Source organism: Cyclopterus lumpus, chromosome 23 (assembly GCF_009769545.1).
Source record: "Cyclopterus lumpus isolate fCycLum1 chromosome 23, fCycLum1.pri, whole genome shotgun sequence".
Taxonomy (NCBI): Eukaryota; Metazoa; Chordata; class Actinopteri; order Perciformes; family Cyclopteridae; genus Cyclopterus; species Cyclopterus lumpus.
In genome coordinates this window covers 4,867,501-4,886,220 of record NC_046988.1, presented here as the reverse complement: position 1 = coordinate 4,886,220, position 18,720 = coordinate 4,867,501, and the positions used below count along the sequence as shown (strand labels likewise).

Here is an 18,720-nt window from a genome sequence, read left to right as displayed (position 1 = left end):
AATGCATTGCCTTCCTCGTGAAATATTTGCAATCAAAAGTACAAACTAAGAATTACCAACACATTTTTTTGGGATCAAATGTTATGAAGAAAAACCCGGCTTTTTATTTTTGGGAAAAACTCTGGCACAAATTCACATATCGAGACGGTTGGACGCTCTTTTGGGAAATTAACTTAATGGGGTGCAAAGCGCCGGCTCGTAAAAACATCTCGTCTCTCGTCTCGTCGCTCCCCAAACATTCCGCCTGTCTGACGGCCAGAAAGCAGAACAATAACAACGGAGCGGGCCAACATGTGTCTGCCTCAGAAACACTACAGTTTACCACCACCTTCAAGAAGGGACCATGAATCAGCCTCATGTACGTGTCGGCCTGGAGCACGATGTCATTCAGAGGGCAAAGCCACAAAAACAAACAGCGCCGGACGGACTGACAGCTACTGTGTTGGAGTGAGAAGCGGTGTTAGAAATCCCAAATGCCGTGTGGTTTGTACAGTTTGGTCTGCGCTTCCTCTGCACACCACTTCTTACTGATCACTTGTCAGACACTGTGACATATTATTATCAGGGTTGCAAAATTCCGGGAATATTCAAAGTTGGAAACTTTCCACGGGAATTAACGGGAATAAACTGGACATTTTGGGGTAATTTAACTGTATGTACCTTGTCATAAGCAGACATGCATGCAAATATTTATAATACAACTTTTAAAAATGACATTTTTGACTTTTTTGACATTTTGTGAGTAGAACTTTATTCTTTAAATCTAATAACAAAAACATGAACGTTGAATAAAAAAGGTGTATTCCCTATGATCACCACCCCCCAACACAATTTTTTTTTTTTTTTTTTGTGTTTTTCCCTGAATCCTTTCAGGTCTAAATGCTTTCTTCCTGGACCTCATCAACGTCCTCCTCACTGCTGTAAAAAGTTAGTCTACTGTATACAAATAAACTTGGTATTAAAATGAACATGGCTTCAGTTTACCAAGTAATCAATATGCTAGGTAATGACAAACAGTGTTGGGAGAGTTCACTTTCTACATGAACTAGTTCAGTTCATAGTTCACACATTTTAAAATAAACTAGTTTAGTTCATAGTTCATAATTCAACATTTTGAACTAAGCTCCAAAAAATGAACTAGTTCAGTAATATTTTTCAATATGTTACGAGCTATAATTGAAATCTCTATCTGTCTGCAATACCGCTCTTGGCCTCTACGCAACTCGGCGCTCTCACACTTGCCAGGCAAAGGGCTGGAACGTTCAGACAACACTGATAACAAAGACGGTCAAAAACAACAGAACGTTTTATGTTTATGTTTCTGTCAGACAATGTTCCCAACCAGCTGCATTCAGGGTCCAGCTGAGCTAGGAGTGCATAGTCTTGTTCTCAACTACATTTATGCATATGCTTTTGCAAAGAAACTTTTATTTTTCAAAATTCCCGAGGAAACTTTCCGGAAATTTACCGGAAACTTTCCGCCCCTTTGCAACCCTAATTATTATTACCATTAATATAATATTAGATTGTTAGACTAAAGACTATCCGGCTGAGGAGCCTAAGATGTGTGAGGTAACACACCAATGAGTTTTCTTGTAAACACATTCCACAAACGGTGACCAAGTCATGCAGATTACTTCCCTTATTTCAATATTTTTTATAATTGTAGTGCATTTGGAACTCTAATTCATGTTAATGAGATACAGTCAATGAAGGCGATATTAGCCGGTCTCTAAATGGTTTTAACAATGTTACATAACGACTTTGCAATAGACCTCGTGCTGAAATGAGGCCCGGTCAATCGTTTACACTCAAATCACTATTGCGGGTGATCATGCTGCTTCCAAAATCAACTTCCTGCGATGCCCGCTGGAGGAAACGAAAGCCCTGAAAAAGTAATCAAATAACATCCATCGGGGGGTTTCTGTGCGCAGCTCCCTCGCTCTGCACCACCGGGCAATTAGCGGGACGCAGAGGTCGGGGACGGGCGCTCGTCCTGCCGCACGTCTCGGGCCTCCGACAGCCGAGAGAGCACACGGCTGTGGAGCTGGCTGGCTGTTTGGACTCCCGGTGATTACGTGCTGCGTGTCGGAGCCGGTGAGAAAGCCATGACTCATCGAATGCATTATGCTGCCGCACAAGTGCTCTAATCAGCGCGCAAGAGGTAGATTTGACTCTTTTGGATAAGAGATCCGAAAAGGTTCACGAGCAACCGCGGGGACGTAAGTGTTCAGATCCTTAAGTGCCTTTCATGTACTGATTAGCGGGCGCGTTGCATAAGATTTTGGTCGACTTGAGCTTTGTTCAGTTTGAGTTCAGACTCATCTTGCCGCTGTGTGGCTGAGGTCAAGTAGCAACAGTACAACAGTACAACCGATGTAAAGGAGGAACACTAGATTGTGATATTGAACAGGATTCTTTTGGGAGATGAATTATGTGTAAAGGAAGCAGTTTCCGAGCTATTTCCTGTCGCTGTGTGGAAGCTGTGGGAGTGTGCGAAGACGGAAAACTGCTTTAGTAAAGTATTTTAAAAGGATGGGGAAGACATATTTGGAGACGGGAACCTCTGAAGCAAGACAGAGAAGTTCCACGTTATTAATTCTTCATCCAAGAGTTTTATCTGAGCTGCATGTTATACAGAAATCAGTGTTTTTTTTAGACTTGGATGACTTTTGCTTTGTCTGAAAGAAATCGTGCTTTTGTCTTTAACACCCATTCTTTCCTTGGTTTTATCGTGGGGCAATTAAATCTAAGGAATAACAAAAAGGAGAAGCAATCACACTAAAGCTGCACAAATGAATAACTTAACAATGGATTGTAATGTGAGTCGCTACCTCTACAAAGCGTTTTTTGGACTGCTTCCAGTGGAGGAGCTCTGATAAACCTCGCCGGCACCAAACAGCAGTCTTTTCAAAGTTAGCGACTAAACCAAAGAACATGGAGCATTTAGCCAGATATTATCTCCACATGAATACTAATGTTCCTTTCCTCTGTGTATGAATTACTTTTGTCAATGCATTAGTCATATCAACCTTTGAAGGTGGGAACATTTTTATCTTTCCAGATTGTTCTATTGAACCCAAGTGGCCCAAAAGAAAGTTGTTGATACCGTTTTAATTGGATTCCATTCAAATATGTGACTCTCTGTTTTACATGTAAACAGCTTTGGCCACTGAGGAACTCGTCTTGCATGTTGCCAGTGCAGCATTGACGCTTTGATTTTCCTAATTTAGCATATATTAAATGATAACAGTAGCATCAAGCCCGTTGCTATAAATCAATATGAGCAAGGTGCACCAACGGAGATAATCCATAACAAATTAATGTGAGATAATTAATTAAACCCCGATAGATTCAACTGGTTGCGTACTGAATGCTCTGAAAGCTTTAATGTAGCTCAGGTGTATTACATTATCAGCTGTATCCCATCACTCTGTTCCCTCTTACGGCAACACGCTCATCTGAATGATAAAAGGTGCATTTAGCCTTGAAAATAAGCACTGAAGCGAGAAATTATTATTGTAATTGTTGCGATCGCCTATTTAACCTCACAGCTGAGCGTATGTAAAGCTGCAGCTTTATGTACAAACACTCGTCTGAATGAGAACTGAATTAGGACAATGCATCACGGTGAGTGTGGAGATTGGAATTGGGCCTCTAACTAAGGAGCAGCCCTTCTTGTTGGCAGGTAGATGCAATCAGTCCCTTTTTTTACGGCTGCCCGAAGGCCCAAACTCTCTGAAGGTAATAACCGAGTTATACCGAGTGAAACAATTATACAGAGGGAAGCTTCTGTTGCCTCGTTAACAGTCTTTGGCTCAGTAAAATCAAGTTTTACCATCACATTACAGAGTTGACGTTATGTGGTGACGGCTGATATGACCAACCGTTAAACAGTGAAAGCAACAGAAGTAGTTTTATTATTGATTAAGGATTTTGTTTCTTTAATAAAATATCTGGGTGGAAAACAGCTCAGCTTTAAAAAAAAGAATCTTTAGCTCTTTGCAAACAGGTACTGCGGCTGCAGAAACAACTCCACAGTACCTCGGTAGAATGGGACAATTATAGGTGCACTTCAAAGCTCTCAGTGCCTTTGGGCCTCAGCAGCTCCGAGGTTTCTCTAACCTGTCAAGAGAACATGAATTCCCTCTGCGTCCCCACACGCCGCTCGTCTTTCTCCCGTCCTCCTCCGCTTTTGTCCCTAGAAACAAGCCTCACCTTATCTATTTGAGCTATCGAAAGGCCATCTTGCCCCCCCCCCCACTGTTTCTATTCACCTGGCACACACACACACACACACACACACACACACACACAACCAAAGAAAGGATGTATTTCTGTGGAGCGGAGCTCCTGGTAGCCAATGTTCTGTGCCTCTAGTCAGTATAAATACCAGCAAAGTAATCAGACGTCCCCGGACACATGCACAGATGCAGCGGACCCATAAAGGGAGATGTCTGCACACAGGCTTCTCGATTTAGTTGTGTCTATTTCTTCTGTTCAATTATTTTTAGTGCACGCCTCCGACTCGCCTCGGCCTCCACATATTGTCTCCATTCACCGAGCCGCTGTCCTTGGTCCGGTGCGTGAGTCACCGCTTGTTATTATCCTTGTTGCTTTAGCAACCATACTGTATGGAGAATAGCACCCCTTTAACAATTCATAATAGATCCATTAAGTGTTTTTTTGTATTGCTTCCGAATGAGCCACGTTTCAGGTTAATGTTTAATTGTCAGGGCCACAGTATTTGGTTTATACATTAATTTCATGTCACATGTCAAGTAATTTCCAGTCTCTGTCCGCATGACAACAAACAAAACCAGGATCAGCCCAGATCTGTCCTTAATTAATAAATCCTACCCAGCATCACTTTACAAGAAGCACTGCTAATATAAATGTTTTGATCAGATTTGAACAACGGCAACTAGGCATCTTAGAAAGATGTCTCCGGTGATGATGTGAACGTTTTCCTCTCACTGCCACTTTTTTCTGCCGCTGCAGTGTGGACAACACAGGTCGTCGTATAAAAAGCTACAACACCCGGGTCGACAGCCTTCATGGAGGAAGTAGGTTCCCCACTTTTCCGCAGCTCCACTCCACACACACGGAGCTTCGCCTCCCCGTGCGTGATCATAGTGGAGATCTCTCTCCACAGGCGTGGTTGCCACAGCACCTCGGCCCTCATCTGCCTCACAGATGGTTCCTGATGAATAGCGCTGTGGCGGTATTGTCCGGGACTAAATTAAAGGGATGAATGCGGCGCTAGAATGCGCACGCCCTTCCCCGCTCTAACCCCGCGACCGCAAGGGGGCCGTCCTTTAGCGTCTCCGGAGATGTGAAATCAAAGGTTTCACATGGCGTCCCATTTTACAGAGCGGCAGGGCCCCCTCTCTCTCCGTCTCTCGGCCATTGTGTGCTCGTGGAGCTCGCCCAAAGTGGAGCGGAGGGGAGTTGGTCCGACCTTTACCGCCATTCAAATTGAACTTGATATGTTACGGTGTGTAGTTGTTCAAACCGAAGGGGTATTGGACAGTTGCAATGCTGCACAAGGCACAGAAAAGCTTCTCAGAGGGTGAACGGACCACTTTGAGCTTGACGTGAGCGCAGGACTATTATCAGGTTCAGTCCAGCTCCAATAGTTTGTTCAACGCAGCTCTCGTGGGTGTTAGTTAAGCAATAAGGTCCTCGAGGCAGTACTGTATTGTCAATAATGTCTGTACAGGACATTATTGACAATACAGTACTGCCTCGAGGACCTTATTGCTTTTATAATATAAATAGTAAGTAAATAGTAAGCTGCCTTTCAGCATAAAATAGTTGTAGCCACCAAACTTTGTGTGTCGCATTTCAGTAGCCGAGAGAAAATAGTCCCCGTGTGTGGGGCTGTTGCTATGCAACAGACTAACAGCATTGGGAACATCCCGTTTGTTAGCCTAGCTAGATCTCGCACCATCTCATTCATTCACATTGCTCATTTTATAAAAGTTTCCATTAAAATGTTTATTTGGATATCTCCATTAACGTTACTTGTGCATCCGTGGAAAACGTTTCTCATGTCCCCTTCGTCTCTGATGATATCGCTTCCGACCGCTCTTGCTCTCTTTGCCGGTGAAGTGCCTCCTCCAGCAAGGATATTACTTCAACGCTGTCTTTCATTGAGATTTGGTGCCTAGTAGCTTTGAAGGGAGCTTTCAGATTTATGTCCACTCACTGCCATGATTTCTCTTGCTTCCAACCCAGCATTAGAAAGAGTTTGCACCAGTGAAAACTGAGAACGACCCTGGGGTCAGCTGGCGGTTACCTTCCTTCCCTAATGGTCCAAAGTGCAGTTGGATATCTAACCGGACTTTTCTATAGACCCTCTGGTGTGGTCGGATCCAGTGAGGCCTTTATCGTGGCTAGATCGCAGGCTGGTATGGATCCATGATATTTTGTTTTGTCGTGTCGCTGTCGTCTACGGGTTTTTACAACGCCAACAAAAACATTGTTTGAGGACGTGAACGCGCGCTGTCTTTCATCAAACACCAGCACGACTCAATGGTGGATCATTGACGTATCTGTTCAGTCCCGAACGCAGGCAGACGTGACTGCTGATCCCGTAGTGGTCACCCTTTCCATTGCGCACAGTGCCATAGAAATCCTGCAGTATTTCATTCATATCTTCTCTGGTTATGGTCTTCAGGTCGACTGTTTCCCCCATCTCTTTGCACCAGTTGGTGAAGCAGTTAATTGCCCACTTCGTTTGGCTGGCAGTGTTTTTTTCGTTGCGCAACATTTCATAGGTCTCAAATTCTTTCTTAACTATGGTAGCATGACGTCCACCTGAAGTTCCTCTTCGGCTAACCACTCATCAAAAGTCAAAAAATTGACCCGTTATTTTGAGTGAGCACTGATATGTAACGCTCAGATAAATGTTAACAGGTGTACAGGATTTTATGGCTCAATAAAGTACACCCCGTGACTCTCAACCAATCAGAATGCTTGATTTCATCTACTCGTATTATAAGTGGTGCTTTGGTATTAGTGGAGCTGTCAATGGTCTCATGTTGATTTTCAAATTCAAAAGGGCTGACAGATAAACCTCATGTCAAAGCTAATTGCTATCCTTGTAATAACACTGTAATTACAAGTTACATCAGAACAAAATCTTTTTTCTACCATGTGTTCACATTCTGTTGTCTATCCCCTGAGGTCAAATAGTCATTTCCCAGAGAGGGAGCTGCTCGGAAGACAAATAATGTCATCAGTCGAGTCAAATCTCCGTGGATGTCACTGTAGTTATGATTGAATGAACGTGAGGACTCACATTCACTCTTGACTGGCTGACAACAGCTGGTCATCCAATTCAAATGAGCTGTAATCTCAAATGCTGAAAAACTAATTTGATCAGACCAAATTATTTTGTGAGAGGGCCAGTCATCAACAAGGTACAAATGGGATCTATTTACACGGACTCATGACAGTTTATTAAAAACACATTATTTCACTGAGAGCGACATCGGCATTCATTTTTTAGCGAGTTGCTAACTTTGACTGCCGTTTGGTGCTGGGCAGGTGGTGGACATTGTGTTGAAGAATAATTGAAAAAAGACCAATTAAAAGGAGTGGATTGAGACGGCCAAGTAGCGATCTGTAAAACCAAAACAATGAGCTGAGAGAACCTAAAATGCTCCGTAAAGCTGAGAGGAACAGCAGTCAGATGATCATTTTATTTGAGTTTACCGCTAATATTGAAACCCTTCACGTTACGGAAATATATGCAATAGAAGTTCAGACAACTTCATCAGTATCATACGTCTTTAATTATACACATGTATGTTCATGTAGCAGGAAATCCGATGCAAAGATTAGCAGCTCATCTAATTACACTGCTCAGGATCGCAGCAAATCCCAGAGGATTAGAGATTTACAGAGGGAATATTTACGAGCTCAGGAGAGTAAAACACTGCTGCCTACGACTTAATTGCAGTTTGATTTATTATGAGAAGTTGGCTTGAGGCTGCAAAACCGTTCCAGCAGCCATCTTTTGACGGAGAGAATGTGTTTACTGCACGACCTTTGAAGGGTTGGCTGTCTGCCAGCCACAGACTGGAAGCTGCTCACGCCGATATTAAGAGGTTAATTTCCACCGCTGATCTCAGCTGCTCAAGTGGTAATTTTCTAGCGGTTGCGATATTAGATGGAAATTGGTACGTGTAGGATTAAAAGGGGTTCATGCAAAACCGCTCAGCACTCAAGGGTTGTTCATTTAAAATATGTAGTTTATTATTTACAAAGATAGGCCTAATTATGAATTATCCCTTGTCTAATGACTAATCAAGCATGGCAAAAAGTGGAAAGCTGGCCTATTATTCTCAGAGGAGCAGTTGCTCTGATTATGCCCGACATCTCATTCATTTAAATGATTATGTGTAATAAGCAGGAATCTGCAACCCTCAGTCACGAATGGAGTTTAGGAATGTCGAAGAAAAGGGATGATTGGCCAGCTGTAAGATGATCTGGCAAACAAGAGCGATGATGAGATTTCTTAAAGTATTACTGGTTTCGTATTTTGGGAAAAAAATATTTTCAATTCCCATCTGGGTCACATGGATAATCAAATTCCTGAGGCGTAACTAAGCACCATGGAAAAAAATGACTTGACAAAGGAGAGAGAAGCAGATAGCTGATGGCTCAATTGATCATTTGCTAAGCCCCTCCCCTTTTAGTTACTGTTGCTAAGGCTCATATGCAGTTTACGACCAAGGTCTGAAAGAGGCAGACACGAGCAGCTGTCTTGTTTCTAACAGATGAGTATTTGAGAGGACTCCTGTCATCAGCTGTCATGTTGCTAACTAGCTAATTAAGCTAACGTAAGCTCTGAGTTGGTTTAACCGTCTCCGGCTGATCTTTTTAATGTTTACAGCCGACTCATTTTAAAAGGATAAACTTGTAAAAGGGGTTTGAATATGTGCTGGGTGGCCAGATGGCCTTGCATGTTGCATGTTGCAACGATACAACAATTATAACTTAGACATGATACCTTGCCTCAGTTATCGATACCACGTCAACAAATCAGGAGAAATATTGAAGAAAACGTGTTTTTATTAATGCCATTTGGTCTGCGTAGGTTTATAAATGTTTTGACAGATGACTTTGTCCTTGGACTTGACCCGACTGTCGGTTATGTAAGTGAAATATTGCCAAATTCACTTCGTCAACAAGCCGTGGATGGTCAGCAAGAGTAATTATATTTGCAGCCATGCCTCTCATTTTGCCACCATGAAAGCTGCAGCATGCTTATGAGACAATAAAAGGTGTTTCAGCGTTGTCATGGAAGCGTAGTGCCCGCCCTCTGGTAGTTTGTACTGTGAGCACCCGTAACTCTGCAGCCACGGACTCAGCCGTTGCCATGTTGAGAGCCATGTGGAGGCCATCAATATACTTTGAGTGTAACGTTGAGCACCTTTAAGTACCAGTATTAATAAAATGCCTGTTTAATTAATACATAATACATATCTTTCTAGTAGCGTCACACACTAATTGCAGTGTAGAGCTTAATCATCCTTGTATTACAGGTATAAGTAAACACAATATGATTAGTTTGGACTTTTATTGTTGCAAGAGAAAAGGCCTTTAGAATATGGACTAACCGATGTGTTTGGCAAACATACCACATCATCTGGGGGGGTGTTGGGTTGCTAGACTGTGTAAGTTAGCATGACACGCTAACAATTGAAGCCACTTCGGAGCAGAGACACACCATTACACTAAATGACATTACACACTAAACCATTCCTTACACAAAGATAAATTCCCATAACCAAGCTCACACAAAGTGAAGTATTTGTTCCTGACTGGCCCAGACAGTTTCGCCATTACTCATGGCAGATGACATGTTTACTGTTGCCTTGTGTGTTATTGTTACTGGGCTCACTTTAGACTTCCCACAAGTCTAAGGTTGGTTCAACCTTAGAATAAATATGAATGGAGCCTGATTAGCGAGCTGTAATCTGATCTGGAAAGAGGCAGAGATGATAAGATGTCTGACTTGATCTCATTTATATTTGGCAGTAGACAGAGATTGAATATTTCCCCCGGCACTGTGGGGGCTTCACATAATTCCTCATCGTGAAAAAAAATCCAGTTTTTGTCTATCCCGCCGTTCCAGAGAGGCTTGCTGTTGGTGGTTGGGGACACAGACGTCTGCCCCAGGGAGAGACTGGTGGTGAGAGGAAGTCTCTGGGAAAGCTTTGAGACTGGGAACAGTGGCCTGACCTCCTGTTCAGGAAGTGGCTCGGGTGCTTTTGTAGCTAATCTGTTATTATTGCCTTTTGAGAAACTTCTCTCTGTGTGTGAAGAAGCATGCCCATACAACAATGTATATATTTAGACAGGAGAGAAATGCAGGTTGAGCTTCTGTACGATTTGGACACAGACACAAATGTACATATGTGTTTCCATCTGCTACAGTAAATAACAAGAAAGTAGAATCGGCTGCTGCAACAGATTTATCACAGTACTATAAAATGAATGAATTAAAAAAAAGGTAAATTAATCTGCGTGAACCCTGGAAGCAACCGTCTTTTCTTTGTTCCACGTCATGTTGTTGCTCTCATTATCTTACAGCGGAATGATTTAGTCTACTTACACCTTGTGTAAATGCTTTTCTTAGTACCGAGTGGATTTGCAAGAAAGCATGAATCAATAATCATCAACACAATCTCTCAGGTGTTCTCGGCAACTTTGTAAATGAGAATATTGATTCAAGGGAGGATTACTTCAAAAAGTAAATTGCATAGTCATTTAGTCCAGTAATGAGTCCTACAATCTCAAACTACTTGACAAAAATGTCAATTGTGCTTTGCAGCTCAAAAGGAAAAGATTTATAGCATAGAATGAATGGTGGAAGAGTCCGGTTAACACATTTGAAAAGTCCCTTACAAGCATTTTACAAGTAAAGTGGAGCTTCCTTTCTGCCAACACAACAGCAGGGCAGCGATTGTCTGTATTTCTTCCGATGGAGATTCATTAAAACCTCAGGAACAGCTGGTCTGGTCAATGATTCACTCTTCTACATTATTACCAGTCTAAATCAGAAGTGGGGCCTAAGCGGATTTTCTTCTGCTGGAGACAAGCTCAGTGAGATCAGGGCTGGTCACCGATTCATTATTTAAATTCATTCAATTCTTAATTCTTTCTGAACTATCATCACTTAAACAGAGATGAAATTCACAAAGTAGCTGAAGGCACTGAGAACATTCAGTCCATATACAGTAGACATATGGAATAAGCATCAAATGTATGCATCTGATAAATCAAGTCAAGTTGCAGTCCATGTCTCATTTTTATCCCAATGGTCATCTTTGAAATTGGCTCTGCATACCTTTTCTTAGATTAATTGCCGGTACTTTTCTCGTCACGCTGTCGCATTCATCCGTCAGACCCAGTCGAGCCATTTCTCCCACAGTCATATCTGCACAAATGGCCCGGATGATATGAGCCGACGTGACATGAACACAATAGGTATAAAGGTTGACTGCAGCTGCGCAGCTCTGGGAGAGCTTGACTCGTCGGCCAGTAAAGAGGTGTTGTTGTGGCCGAAGGGAACCAAAGAGCAGTGGGTGTCCGTCTGATGGCCGTGGGGCATCAATACAGACTGTTCAATGAGTGGCACAGAACAGGGTCACGGGCGCCGCTAATTGCTTTAGCTTTGTTTGCAATTAGTCCAACATTCTGCTGCTAATGTGATCAGGTCCCTTTGGGCAAAAGCACCTCCCGCGGATGATGCGTTTGACGTAAATCTGAAAACTCAGCACTCTATCCATCCACTCAAGAGCGGGGCCCTGTGAAGTCTGGGACGTAGAATTTAATAAAATCTGATCTTTTTTTTCTTCTCTTCGGCTGCACTAGCCGTTCATTGGGAAATATCAACGTCGTGAGAATGTGAGAAACACAGCAGCCGAGCTCCAGAAGGACACGAGGGTATTGATTTAGTCAGAATGCCAGATATTATATGGCAAAAAGCTCAGGTTAACTTGGCAGGGAATCTAACAACAACAGCTCCTCCTGCTCTGTGATGTATGCCCCAACGCTGTATAGAAAGGTGACGATACAAATGCCTGTGATGAAAAGGTGCATATAGGCCTAAATGTTTGTCATTCTTCAGATGATGAAATATATTCCTTGTGCATGTAACACCCTGTTAGTTCTGTCTGTCTCCCCAGTGTCTGTTGATTACTCATTCCCTTCACCTGCCCTCAGCCACTCCTCTGCCTCCTTAATTACTCATGCCCTACACCTGTGTTTTCCCCCATATCTATACACTACCGTTCAAAAGTTTGGGGTCACTTAGAAATGTGACTTTTTTTAAATGAAGATAACATTAAATTAATCAGAAATACACTCTACACATTGTTAATGTGGTAAATGACTATTCTAGGTGGAAACGTCTGGTTTTTAATGAAATATCTACATAAGTGTATAGAGGCCCATTTCCAGCAACTATCAGTCCAGTGTTCTAATGGTACTTTGTGTTCTTAGAAGACTAATGGATGATTAGAACACCCTTGAAAACCATTGTGCAATTATGTTAGCACAGCTGAAACAGTTATGCTAGTGAGAGAAGCTATACAACTGCTGCAAATGGAGCATTGTTTGATGAAAGCAAAGTTTGAAGAACAAAATTAATATTTCAAATAAAAATCATTATTTCTAGCCTTGACAATGTCTTGACTATATTTTCTATTAATTTTGCAACTCATTTGATAAATAAAAGTGTGAGTTTTCATGGAAAACACGGAATTGTCTGGGTGACCCCAAACTTCTGAACGGTAGTGTGTGTATATATGTATTCTTTCCCTTGTCCCCTGCCAGATTGTTGTGTTTAGTCATGTTGTTTAATCGTTGTTATTTCCCATTAGTTCTTGTAGTTCCCTGTTAGTCTTTTGTGTGACTTCACTTTCCAGCCTGAGTTTTTCCATGTGTTTTTTTTCAGTAAAAACTTCTTTTGTTTCACGTTACCTGGACTCCTGCCAACTTCCTCTGCACCTGAGCTCCTGCCTCACCACACCTCGTGATAGACGTGACAGTGCATGGTGTCAGTGCCAAAGTCAGGCTTGATTACAAAAAAACGTTGATTTTCATAATGTGTTTTGGCTGACCTTTGGTCAAAGCCTGCATTCCCCCGAGAGCATCCCGAAGCGCCTTGTCAAGACGGCACCATGTCCTGTTTACTATTTACACCAAAGCATGATATATATCATGCAAGGTTACACCATGCGTGATGTGGCGTTAGTATTAATCAGTTTTGTGTTTTTATGTTTGTGTCACCGACCATGTATGAGTGAGAAGCACTAACTAACGTAACAGGCTGTTGTCAGTTTGACGGTCTGTAAATGGTTTCAATAGTTTTGGTACCTTTACATCTGAAGTGACGTTTGTGGACGGAAAACCGTTACTTCTGCTGAGCTGTTGTTCTTTTGTATGATCGTGATGATAGCAACTGGTGCTGTGTATTGGCACTCGATAACCCAGTAACAAGAAGTATCGACACACCCGCTGCCCGTTCAGTCTGATGTGGCGAAGTCGAGTTGATGCAGTTGGCAGTTCAGCATCCTGTGACGCCACCAACATGTTTCAAAGTACGGCTGTAATACAGAACATTGAATGCTTCCATTCACGTGATGGGGATCTAATGATGAAGAAGAAAAAAAACAAGGTATCAAATGAAGTATTCTATTTGTATCGCTACCACGAGGCATTGGTATCTAATTTCTTTTCTCAACGACAACCAGCCCTAACAGCAGCTGATTTGAATGACACATGGGGTGCCGTCTAAGATACCAGAGCAGCGATAGGCTGCCTGTGACCGGTGCAAAGAGGCTTCATTTCTTTGACCAGCGCTGTTCTCGGCTCTCCTCTCGCCGCACACAGCCAGCGAATCTCCTTTCTTTGTGATCAGGTCAGCTTGTTGATACAGAACACATCTCCACAAAGCTGCAGTGAGCCTGGGCCACAATGTCCATATTGACGCAGGTTAACAAAGGCTGCTCTCTTTCCATGTGTACATTTCTTTTGGTGGCGGAGAAAAGCAGGAGATACAGTTACCTCTAATGAGGAAAGGGCTTCACACCCCATTTGGTTTGTTCCATCCACCTGGAGGAGTCCAGGCCACTGTGGCAGAAACCACATGGAATAACCTCAGCGGGAAATTTGGTTAGGAAAGAAAGGGAAATGTGGTTCACCGACAAGGAGAAAAGCAACAACATCAGGGTAACAACGGGCTCTTGCCACTCTGGCCTGTAGCGAGCCACTCTGGCCTGTAGTGAGTCACTCTGGCCTGTAGCGAGTCACTTTTTCCGCACTTCTCCGGCTTTCCTCAAAATAGTTCACTTCAAATAAGCAACGGCCTCCTACATGTCGTGACTGCCAGTTCAGATGTGCGGGAGACAAATTGAAACCTTTTAGCAGCGGTCAAACGCTGAGCTCAAAGACTGGCACTGTGGTACATAAGAGGTTTCCTTATCGGTCCTTGTCGTGGCTAATTATGAGTGAAATAAAACACACACACACACGTAGCGAGTCCCTCAGGCCTGTAGCGAGTCACTCTGTAGCGAGTCACTCTGTAGCGAGTCACTCTGTAGCGAGTCACTCTGTAACGAGTCACTCAGGCCTGTAGTGAGTCACTCTGTAGCGAGTCACTCTGTAGCGAGTCACTCAGGCCTGTAGCGAGTCACTCTGTAGCGAGTCACTCTGTAGCGAGTCACTCTGTAGCGAGTCACTCTGTAACGAGTCACTCTGTAACGAGTCACTCAGGCCTGTAGCGAGTCACTCTGTAGCGAGTCACTCAGGCCTGTAGCGAGTCACTCTGTAGCGAGTCACTCTGTAACGAGTCACTCAGGCCTGTAGCAAGTCACTCTGTAACGAGTCACTCAGGCCTGTAGCGAGTCACTCTGTAGCGAGTCACTCTGTAACGAGTCACTCTGTAACAAGTCACTCTGTAACGAGTCACTCAGGCCTGTAGCGAGTCACTCTGTAGCGAGTCACTCTGTAACGAGTCACTCTGTAACAAGTCACTCTGTAACAAGTCACTCTGTAACGAGTCACTCAGGCCTGTAGCGAGTCACTCTGTAGCGAGTCACTCTGTAGCGAGTCACTCTGTAGCAAGTCACTCTGTAACGAGTCACTCAGGCCTGTAGCGAGTAATTTTTTCCGCACTTCCCTGGCTTCCCTCAAAATAGTCCACACTTCAAATCAGCCAAGAGCACACAGATGGTTTGGTTCACACGGTATCCTACATCTGTCTGAATGAAGGAGATCGACGTGTTACCTGTTGATGGTAATTCATTGAGAGAGAGAGTGAGTCACTGGCTGCCGGGGATGTTGTTGTGTTTACTTGTGATGAAGGCTGGCGCTATGAAGAGCTGGCTTACCATCCCATAAAAGCCGAAAAAGCTCACGCTGAACCTTCGAGAGCCGAAGTTTCATCCTGAGGTGCTGCTCTGATTCCGCCTTACTGGTCTGGAAGTGTAGAAATAGGTGTTAGCATCTAGATGAGAAGTGTATGAAAGTGGTTCGGATCTGGTCTCTACAGGTGATTAGCTATGAAAGTAGACATGTTGTCAGGCCAAGTGAAATCCACACACACAATATGCTGAATGACAAACTCCTACAAGTGTTTCCTGTGCTGTTTATTCTGAACATGTTGCATTTTCTTCTCCACAGCTTTGGTGGTGAGACTTCTGACCCGACGCTTCATCTGGGAGTACGACCCGACACTCGGTAAGACAACAAGATATCTATTATTATATATTAGTAATATATGAGCACTAGTACTACCGTTGCTACTGCCGTGGTAACTACAGTATACCTGCTGTTCCCCAACACTACTTTGGGTACCACGACTACTGCTGCTGCTACCGGCGGTTCCCACTAGGACTATGGGGGGGAAATGTTGTACATTGTAAAGTGAAATGCATCTATTTGATGACCTTTGAGAGAATAATTAAGAGGCTAGATATAAGAAGAACTTTGTTATCTTGTAAACAATTGTTCCGCTCTTGTTTTAGCAGCGGTGACTAACTTACATGTACATTTAATTAAGCATGTACTAAAGCAGTGATTCTGATTGGGCCACGAGCACCACCTGTGGGCCGCGGGGCCGCATAGGTTATCAATTGAAGACACCAGAGGTAGTACTGCTATCCATGAGACGCTCAGTTACAATACAGCTTCCCACCACTTGGTGGCGGTAATGCGTCAGTCGGTTGTTTTACAAGCTCCAATAGGCAGAAGAAGACACTCGGCCAGCCGCTAGCCTGTAGCGAAAGTTATGGAGAAGTATTTTTTTTCTAAAGATGTATTTGAAAGACTAGTAGAGTGTCTGAACATGTTCTTCAACTGTCTCGCAAAAATAATAATACAGTAATACTTTTAAATGTGGTCAAATGCAAGTTAACTTTGCTTGTGAGTCCAACTCACAGCAGCCCGACATGTAGCAGCTATCATGCTGCACTGCAACGCTTCCATCTGCAGCGCTCTTCTTCTCCCTCGCGTCACCTCATAAAAGGCTCATGCATACGCTGCAGCGATAAAACCTCAACTCCAATCCTGGAGAGAGGACCGCTTGCAGCAGGAGTTCAGTGGGGAACGTTCTTCAGACGGAGAGCTGAGAGTTGAGAACCACTGCCCCGGACCAGTGGAGAACTACTGTCCCGGACCGGTTGAGAACCACTGCCCCGGACCAGTGGAGAACCACTTCCCCGGACCGGTTGAGAACCACTGCCCCGGACTGGTTGAGAACCACTGTCCCGGACCAGTTGAGAACCACTGCCCCGGACCGGTGGAGAACCACTTCCCCGGACCGGTTGAGAACCACTGTCCCGGACCGGTTGAGAACCACTGCCCCGGACCAGTGGAGAACCACTTCCCCGGACCGGTTGAGAACCACTGTCCCGGACCAGTTGAGAACCACTTCCCCGGGCCAGTGGAGAACCACTGCCCCGGACCGGTGGAGAACCACTGCCCCGGACCGGTTGAGAACCACTGCCCCGGACCGGTTGAGAACCACTGTCCCGGACCAGTTGAGAACCACTGCCCCGGACCGGTTGAGAACCACTGCCCCGGACCGGTTGAGAACCACTTCCCCGGGCCAGTGGAGAACCACTGCCCCGGACATTAATCATGCAGTGAATAAAATTAGTTTAGTTTCACGTTCCAAAGCGACACAATCAGATTTAATGCAGAAGAGTTTGTTTGCCTCATCAGAGCCCATTAGAACCGGGCTTTTGACAGCCGGAGCCCGTTCTGTACCCTGTAATTACTTGTGATTAGGAACAAAGACCTCCTTCCTCTGGAAGGTGCTTTCCGTTTCCTGCCTGTACAGGTCAGCCTCACCTCTTCATGTACAAACATGCCGATCGCAACGCCACCTCCACGATGCCCTCCGCTTCACATCGCAGCATCCGGCCGGGCGGGTTGTTGGGGTCCTTATTAAATGCCAGGCATTGAATGTCTTGTTTTGGTTCTGCACAGGTGGAACTTCAGGGCAGAAGACCAGCCTGTCTTCTTAAGACTGTTAGGTAGAGGATTGCTACTGTGTGTACCAGCTCCACACAACACGTGTGCTGCATTAACTTCAACTAGTGCACACGGTTTAAACACACACAAAAGAAAAAGAGCAAAAAAGAGCAGAAAAGACAGGAGTTGGCCTCACAACCAGAGAAAGCACAGCTTGAGGTGCATAATGGAGCTGGAGGGTGTCTGAGACCAATCAGACTGCCCGGCTGAAATCACCCATGAAGTGGTCGACACATTATTAAAACCCTATTAAAAGGCACGTCACACAGGTGGGGGTGGGGTGTGTGTAAAGAGAGCTGGTCTTAAAAGCACCTCATTTATTACAATATGCCTCACAGGGTCTGCAGCTCACCATTCACCTCCATTTATTATCGACCTTTGCGGTCCTTTTAGTGCGCTCTCATGCGATGGAGGTGTTGTTGTTCTAGAGTTTCAGCCCAACCAAAGAAGCCCACGCCAGATTTAGCCGATTAGCACGCATATTCATGTATGGCATGCGCGCGATGGCCCGTCCTCGCTGCAGCATGTCCTGGGTCTGCCCGGGCAGAGGCGTCTCCGGCACCTCTAAAGGCGAGAACCCAAAGCACATCAGCTCGCTCAAGGAGACGTGAAGGCGGGGCGAGTCTAATATTCACGGGATGGCACGGAGACGGGACGGGGTCTGCAGAAATACCTAAACATGCTGATTCAAGCACAAACATTCACGTATGTCCATGTTTGTTTGGAAAATCCCCCAAACGAAGATATTATTCAGATGCATGATTAAAGCATTGAAGAGAAAGGAGGCATTCGAAAGGAATAGATTGTTATAGGTTTACACCCCAAAAAAACAACTCAATTTATTCCATCATCACTCAACTATAGCCATAACATAATATTAAATGATATGATTAATTAACGTTTTTTTACCATATTATTTTTCTTATCTAAATAAATGTGTTCAACTTGAGACTTAAAATCAACATGAGGGCCAAAAATAAAACTATTCAGAAAGTGCAAATACACAAAGACTCCAAACTGTGGCGTCCTGTGTCCCTGCACCGTCATAAATGATGCAACAAAACAAACAAACATGAATATGTGCATAAGTAATGATTTGACTTGTGTCAAGTACATCTGCTGTTACAAGCAGACCAGAATGCAGATGGTGTTAGTTATTTC

General features: G+C 44.0%; 1 protein-coding gene across 2 annotated transcripts in view; it reads left to right on the top strand.

Annotated features, from left to right (window-relative positions):
* The window catches only part of rerg (RAS-like, estrogen-regulated, growth inhibitor), a 33,014-nt gene that overhangs the window by 8,610 nt on the left and 5,684 nt on the right, over nucleotides 1–18,720 (top strand). For both annotated transcript variants that reach the window (XM_034526507.1, XM_034526506.1), the window contains one exon: nucleotides 15,706–15,762. In XM_034526507.1, coding sequence (XP_034382398.1) covers nucleotides 15,706–15,762 — 57 coding nt within the window. The remainder of the gene's footprint in view (nucleotides 1–15,705; nucleotides 15,763–18,720) is intronic.